The sequence below is a fragment of the Ascidiella aspersa genome, chromosome 9, assembly GCF_963924565.1.
Source record: "Ascidiella aspersa chromosome 9, kaAscAspe10.2, whole genome shotgun sequence".
In the NCBI taxonomy this organism is placed as follows: Eukaryota; Metazoa; Chordata; class Ascidiacea; order Phlebobranchia; family Ascidiidae; genus Ascidiella; species Ascidiella aspersa.
The window spans coordinates 15,982,908-15,991,111 of NC_139455.1; the positions used below are offsets into that span (position 1 = coordinate 15,982,908).

At 36.5% G+C, this 8,204-nt stretch overlaps 1 protein-coding gene across 1 annotated transcript; it reads right to left on the reverse strand.

The window, feature by feature from the left end:
* Positions 1–403: 403 nt before the first annotated feature.
* Positions 404–6,124, reverse strand: LOC146133236 (uncharacterized). Its single transcript, XM_083397692.1, has 12 exons — positions 5,983–6,124; positions 5,559–5,769; positions 5,208–5,314; positions 4,949–5,021; positions 4,326–4,458; positions 3,956–4,121; positions 3,037–3,205; positions 2,567–2,664; positions 2,183–2,254; positions 1,646–1,801; positions 1,224–1,386; positions 404–528 (listed from the first exon to the last, which is right to left on the reverse strand). Exons 1-12 carry the CDS (start codon positions 6,082–6,084, stop codon positions 404–406), a joined length of 1,575 nt encoding a protein of 524 aa, XP_083253818.1. The 5' UTR covers positions 6,085–6,124.
* Between the last annotated feature and the right edge of the window lie 2,080 nt (positions 6,125–8,204).

Consider the following 8,204-nt stretch of genomic DNA (forward strand, 5'->3'; position numbering starts at 1 on the left):
AATAGGGCGCCAAAGTCTCAAATGCTTCGGGCCTCTAAAAGGCGTGATCCGGCCCTGGTGACACGCAATATTTAAACCCCAGAACGACCTAAAATCGATTTTGAGTGGAAATCGTTTTGCCAATAATTTTGCTGCCACATTATTTATTGGCCACAATGCGCCATTACTCGGAAGCACAGCGATGGTAAATTTCCATAGGTTCTTTTATTGCAACAATTAATTTGTTTAAATAAAAGCGGCTTTAGAGTTGCCAAAAAATTAGAGCAAAAAGTAAATGTTCGCCAAAAAGCGATAAATTGTTGAATATAGAATACGATATCAACACGGTATAATTGCAATATCGGCGATTAAAACGTAGTTTAATAGGATAACTATTTCATAGGAAAGTAATTTCCAAAACGACTTAAAGTTTTGATTTTGCCTCCCTATCACGGAGCTGCCGGCGCAAGATTTTTCCGCTGGCGCTTTTCGGTATGACGTCAAGGAACACAACTCCACCCTTGAGGTACTTGTATGACGAAACCTGGCCTGCATTGCAACATTCAATTGTTTAGTATACATTCAACGAAATCTTAGCGGCTTCCTTTTTTAAAAACATACCAGCGATGCTTTTAATATGAAATGTAAAATACCACAGTTTGTTAATTTGTCCTAAATGGATGAAGTTAAACCAACTATGATTAGGCCTACGCGAGTTTTGGCTGATAAGCAGTTAATCGATTTTCAAACTATTTAGGCCTCTTAAAGCACGTACTTTAAAGCAGGGCTGCGGAGTCGTTTGAAAACAACCAGAGTAGCCTACGATCCCAACTAAATGTGCCGAGTCCGGTTCAAACTTCACAGGGTATTTACCAACTTACCTAAGTAAAATTAGGTGGATATTCAGCGATAGAGGTGTCATATAATTTATTCCTCAACAATACGTGGTTGGCAATTATTCTACCACATGCTGTTCCATACGATTTACAGTTTTCGGGTTTCTCAGTCTCCAAATTTGGTACTGCGCTCGTCGGACGCGGTAAAAGGTTGTAGTTGTGCTTAGAGATTTACTGATGTTTAGGTCGAGCAATATGATGGATGAGTAAAAAAGTCAATTTTTTCTGAGATGATGACCAGTTGTATACAATAAGCGAACTAAAACATATTTTCGTTAAAAGTATACTTGTTTCCTGATCAGTCTGGTGAGCCAAATCATTCATATCATCTTATAATAATTCATTTACCTTTCAAATATTCGTGAATTTCTGATTCTCTCATGTTTTTGTCGTTTGCAACGAGGAATGCTTTGGGTACTTCCCCTGACTCGTCGTTGGGCACTCCGATGACCGCTGCGTCAGTCACCTTGGGATGACTCAGCAGTATTTCCTCTAATTCGGCTGGGGCCACCTGTAAGTTAACCGCTGTCCATGTTACGACTTTTTAAGCCTTAAGCGATGTACTTTGGCAGTACCGTAGTTCAAATGATTACGTTTAACTTAAACCCTCTCAGTTTCATAAGTGGATGTAGCCTAAATACAACACAGAAAAAGGTTAATATCCTACCTGGTTTTCATTCGACTGATATATATTCGCGGCATGTAAGAAATAGCGGACTATTATATTTTGATTGTCGCTGTAGTTTAAATTTCTTTTTCTTTTAGGCTACCTGGAAGCCTTTAACTTTAATAAGTTCCTTTAAGCGATCGATAATGTAGATTTGTTCAAATTCGTCGAAATATCCGATGTCACCAGTGTGAAACCAACCATCTACGTCGATTGCATTGGCAGTGGCTTGTGGATTTTTATAATAGCCTTTCATAACCTTAAAACAGGGGGATTAAAGTCTTACTAAGTTTTTCATTGCAAAGCTTTGTAGCACATCACATAAACATTCTGTTTGTTTTTTCTGTTAGTTATTCTGCTGTACAATTTTGATTTACACCTATACAAACTATCAAATATATAAACTATTGCTACCAGGCATACTAATACAAATCAAAACACAGCTCCTCTGCTAATTTTAATTCTTGACCAACGTTTCGGCAACCTATTCAAGCCGCCTTCGTCAGGGTTAATGATTGTCATTAAGATTACCAGAGGAGATATGTTTTGATTTGTAAAACTATCACATGTTAGCCAAATATTTTCAAAATGCAAAACAATACTAGCAAAATTTGCGATACGAAATATATCAAACTCTTACTTGGGGTCCCTTCACGCATATTTCTCCATTTTCATTTGCTCCCAGCTCACGCCCAGTTTCCGTATCAACGACCTTTGCAAATACAATCGCTAGACTCTTCAGTTAAATTATTGGTCGGGTACTTAAGACCAAACTAATAAAAACATTGTCTGTGTAATTATCGGTTGACGTAAATAGAGACAAAAGTACATTAGTCGAGTTCTATATCTATTTAAATAAACTGATTTTTGTAAGATGCCTAAAATTTATTAGTAGTTTGATTGGTTTACCTAATAAGTTTTTAGGTAGTCAAGAATTGATGCTGCTGACTACTTTTACCACCTCCCATCTTTTGACTCGTTGACCTTTTATTGCGCTTTTTGGTCAAAACGAATTTTTTTTTACCTTCAGCAAAGTATTAGCGAGAACCCGTCCAATGGAGCGTAGTGGTGTTTGCGAGTCGATTGGCGACACGAGAGGTACTGCTTCAGTTAAACCCCAACCTGACAAATAAATAAAGTCATTTCTCGTTCAAATAGGCTAACACTGTTGTAAACAAGTCATTTTAAAATGGCTTAAGTCCCAGTGCAAGTCATCGGTTGCCCAAGTCAAGTCCCATTCAAGTCACTATGAGAGCAAGTCAATTTCATGTCATTGATATATAAGTAAACTGTTGAACTAATAAAATTGGTAAACTCGTCCGATTATAAGCAATTTAATAAAAAAATAAAACGCAATAACACAACGCAATATAAAGCGCAATAACACAAACGTAATACAGCTTGCTTCTAAGTAACGCAATCTAATAACTTGTCTATGTTTACCACAATTAAAAAACAAATTCTTGTAGACCAACATATAAAACCCAATGATACCCTGATTCAGTTGAACGTTAAGCTTCTTCTTAACCTCTTCTCCAACGACTTCCGGAAGTGGAGCCGCTCCACAACTGATCTTTGTCAAAGATGAGGTGTCGTAAGAGGAGAGAAGAGGCGAGTTGTAAACCGCCAAAATCATCGGGGGCACCGCTGCTACCTTAGTTATCTAGAAAGAGTATATTTTCGGTTATCTTTGAAATGCCTTACGTTCGATTTGGCAATCTGGTATGTTCAGAAGGGGAAATCTGAACACCTAGACAGAAAGTTGTATGATTCGACATGACGCCTGTAGCCCTGTACGTCTAGGTTTAGGTTAAATATATATCTCTTTTTTAGTACATTGTACAGATTTACAAGTTGATCAAATTGGTTGGGGCTGTCATACGACAGAATTTCCTTGAAATGCCACTGATTATAGTGTTCCAATTTGTGTCAGGAAGAACGCCATAATGTACTGAAAAGTTAATATATATTGAAATGTTTCGTCACTTTGTGTGAATCTAAAACGTGTTGTAAAATGTTTATGTAACACTTAGCCAACAAGATAAAAAAGCGTGATATAATGCGTTTTCTGCAAACTTTCCAAATTGTTTCTATACCGCCATACAGCTGTGGCGGTAAATCGCTATCATTGTTTGCCAAAATTATCTTGATAAATACATTTTATCAAGCAATGCTAGACATGTGTTCAATGCTTAACGTATCTTTCTAAAATATAAATAAAATTTTTCACTTGAAGGACTTTTTTTCGGACGACGTTTCCTCGAACTTTTTATACCCTTCACAAACAAATAATTTGGTTCGGCCGCTGGCTAAAGGTTACTACGGAAATATTCTACAGTTGGTCAATGCAACTGCGGTAAGTTTTTCAGGGATTGTGCGTTACAATATATAATAATGCTAGAAGTTTTTGTACCTTGTAATTCTGAATGGACTCAAGGAAGCCTTTAACGGTAAACCTTTGCTGCATAACAAGCTTTATTCCTTGTATGAGGGAACAGAAAGTCATCATCGTTCCGAAGATGTGAAACACGGGGAGGACCAAGTAGTAACTATCTTTTTTTGAATTGATATTCATAGCTCTAACAAAATAATATATTATATTAGGTAAAGAAACCTGACAATATAGGGGTCTCTTATAGTTACAAAAATAATCCTACATTTGTTTTATCGAAAAGATTTGAAAGGACTATATGTTTTTTTCATAAGCGTTATAAATACAAAATCATACTAAAATAAATACGATTGTTTAAGGCGAAAGGTTAAAAAACGGGTTCAACACTCACGCTGTCAGCAATGTAACTGTCACCAAGTTTTGATGAGTCAACATGACTCCTTTTGGCAGACCAGTTGTTCCACTGGAGTAGGGTAAGTAAAAAGGAGTTTCCCTTTTCTCTGGCCTTCTGTCAAACGGATAGTCTGTGGGGGAAATATAGTGAAAGCAATCGCTATCAATTCTGGCGTATTTCAATGGTCATTGTTCAGTCTGAGAGTGATGCAGCCACCATACACTTTATTCAAGACTAGAACAGCCGCGGATTAGGTGAGATATAATATTGCTAAGTTATGCGATATAGCTTAAAGCCCTACAGATAAAGTTTAACATTTGCAACATATTTTTTAAATATTACCCATTTTAAGATTTTGCTTTGTTCATTATAACGAGTATGAGGTCAAATATTATAGTTTTTATAATGGAGCGGAGAATCATTGCTGATGGATACATGTTAATTTAGATTTAACCATTAGGCGGTTGAACCTTATATTCCCTTTACCATATAAAAAATCAGAAACAGTTCTTCTATCAACGAAATATTTTCTGCATAAACCGTTACGCAAATTTATGGGCTTATCCCAGGTTTAACGTTTCCACCGATTCACACTGTTCATTTCGTAAACGTAAACCAACCTGATCGATCGGCCTTGGATAAAAGCTCGCTAAATGACGTCGATCCTTGTACCGGCGTCACGGTAAATATATTCTGCATAAACAACCAAGTGCATAATTACTTATTACATGCTGTAGGCAGCAAAAAAGTGTAAATTGGGTTGAGAAAAAAAATTGTATTTATGGAACAAACGAAACTGCCATATTTCACGCAATTGGCTATTTGTTTTGCATTATAATATACTTTTAGAAAAAGATACATACTCTTGTAAAGTTTTACCTTGATGGAGTCGACTCTATTTGCAACCGCTTTCATTTTTTTAAATCCACTGGTTTCCACAAACACCACCTTCGGATTTGAGTGGGAAAATTGTTTGGTTACCTCCTCTGAAATATCGTATGCATGACTGCACTTTAGGAGCACTAATGAAGTTATGTTAGCCAAATGTAAGTTTTTGTCCTGATCTACCATTTAATTCACCATGTTTTCGTTACAAGCGCGGAAATAGTTTTTTCGTATTTAATATAATGTAATTAAAAGTAGTTTTAAAATATTTATAATACTAAAACGTTCGACAGGTCTGCATTATAAAACAACACCAAAATCATTTCAAACAACATATTAACTTACCCTCGGTATAGTTTGGGTTGCAAGTTGTCAGAATTCCACCACAGACTGCCGTTGCCAGGACGACTATTACGTACTCACGTCTGTTGCCAAGCGAAATTGCAACTACGTCACCCTCTTTCACCCCAAGTTTGTTCAGAGCCGCCGCGCACAAGATGGCGCTGTCGTAGAGCTGTCGGTATGTAGTCTCCCTGCCATTCTCGTCAGCTTCCAACTAATTGCAAAAAATAACATATTATTTAGTTAAAGTACAAATTTCCTCATAAATGTTTTATTTGATATGTAAAATTAACAGACCACAAACCTCTGAAACTTCTTTACGGATGCCATGTGGTTTACAAAACACTACCTTAGTGTCCAGGTTATCTGAATATTATTTATGCCATAATTTTAAACGTATAATAAAACGATGTGTTGTCAAACCCACCAATGCAATTTTGTCTCCGTGGCTTTGCAAAAAACTGAAGACATACTCGCTAAATGTTACATCTGGTATAACGACATCAGGCATGGGACTTCGAAGAATCATTTTCGTTATTTCTGCAAACTTTGTTCAAGACAATGCTAAATCCTGCAACAACAAGTTGAACCTTCTGCGACATATTGGATTAAAGTTTAGCCAAGTAATTTATTAACACATTACACATGGCACACAACGTAAATAAAATCAAATTCGCGGTGCATTTTTACAAAAGCTAAGAGTTATAAGTTTACTATTTTCCTATACTCGGCAAAGTAGTAGGCCTAGCCAAGACTAAAAAAATTCTTTCGAATAACAGAACCTGCCTGAATCCGAATGGTGATAAACAAATAATTCTGGATGCACATCAATGATAAATATTGAACTAAGTACAGAACCTAGTAAACTGAAAATCAGTGTGTATGGATGTTATAATATGATAAAGATATTTCGCTACTAAAAGCATCATCAGTATCTAAAAACAAGTCAAAAAGTATGCTGAAAAAACTGCAACCAACTGTTCTATGCAAGTGGTGTACTAAGCAAGCCGAAACTGCTGCAAGTAAATACCGATGCAGTCAGTAAAATGACGTAACAACTGATAACACAGATTAAAACGCGCCATGGGGTGGAAATACAAAAGGAGGCAAAATAGAGAAAAAACGCAAAAAAAACACTGTTTAATGCGAGGTAAAATCATTTTTGGATGTAAATGGTATTTATATAAGGGTAATCCATTTGACCTCGCACAGGTTCGGGTGGTTGACATTTGGTTGCTCTACAAAATCGCTTTATAACGATTACTTATAGGTGGCTTAGAAGCCAAAATGTGGGCATGTTAGGAAGCGTAATGCTTTAAACGAGCAGCTTCATCCCCGTCTTTCGACAGAGAAAATGTTTTCCTCGTCCCTCGGTGGCTATTTCATCGGGTGGAGAGGGAATTTTTAGTTAGGCCAACTTATTATTCACCACATACAACGCAAGACGCCATGTAAATACCGATTTTTCGACAGTTTATACATTGATGTAGTTTTATGGCTTTTTGCTGTGTATTTAGTATATTCGTGGGGAAAATCATTGTTTGTAGTTTGCCGTGATGGCCATAATAATTAGTAGAAAATACAAAAAATCACTTGTTTAGCTGTGCAGTTGGACATTTTTTTGCTATGCAGTTTGATAAAAACTTTACTGAATGTTTTAAATAAGACTGTAAAAAAATTTCATAAGCAATGCATTTTCACGGATGTTTCACCAAACTAGGTCTGTGACAGGGTTGTTATCAGATGCTTGTTTACATTGATTTGGCACGGTGTTTCGCAAGCTTTTTACGATGCGTCCCACAACCGCCATACTAAGCATAGGTTTAACAGCGAAGCAGATAAGGCTTGCCACCCAACTCTTTCTACTGAAGCTTTTGTTAGCCATAAAACACAGGAAATTAGCATAAAGAAGTTCGATTTGCATAATTACGAACGATGTGTTCATATTGCATCCGCATTTTTCTTAAGTACCGTACGTCCTGTTGTTATATCTAACTCTATACCTGAAATAAGAACCAAGGCTCAGATATAATCCAATTTTTATTAAAAGATAATGCTTGACGGTATGAAAGCTGTTTCAATTGGTTTTGACATTGCTAATTTAATCGTCCATGACAAATTTTAGCGCACCAATCCAACCATACTTTTCATAATAGCCTTCCCTTGCGATAGGCTGACTATCTCTGCTATATTGCTGCATAACTTGTTGGCAATACCGTTACAAATTACAAGCAGGTATGTTTTACCATTAGTTATGCTGATCTGACCGGTGTTTAAGCCGTCCACTGTAATACCCAATTAAATTCAATGCATAAAAGTCCACCGATGTCTGCCGTCATGGGCTATTGGTTAGTTGCATAGCTTAGCCGTGTTAATTCGAGCTAACTGTTTTGTAAATTTTTAACTAGTGACTTGACAAAAAACTTTCTGCAGCATCAAACTGTAACCACGTTACCCCAGTTTTCCGTACAGAACTAAACTTTGATATTTTAAAATGTTCGAAGTCAGCTCACACTGTGAATCTGCAGCATGGCACATTTTTATATGATATTCTACAACAGTTAGTATATCAAGCTCCCACTGTAGTTCTTATTTGATACTTTTACTACTCACATTTCTAAATCTTGATGGCAATAGTAAACAAATAAA

Bases quoted from the DNA above. Each gene is read 5' to 3' on its own strand.
- LOC146133236 (XM_083397692.1), bottom strand. From the start codon at position 6,084: ATGATTCTTCGAAGTCCCATGCCTGATGTCGTTATACCAGATGTAACA. The intron at 5,770-5,982 runs GTGGGTTTGACA...TTTTGCAATTAG, and splicing joins ACGGAGACAAAATTGCATTG to TTGGAAGCTGACGAGAATGG. The intron at 4,459-4,948 runs GTTGGTTTACGT...TTTCCCCCACAG, and splicing joins ATCCAAGGCCGATCGATCAG to ACTATCCGTTTGACAGAAGG.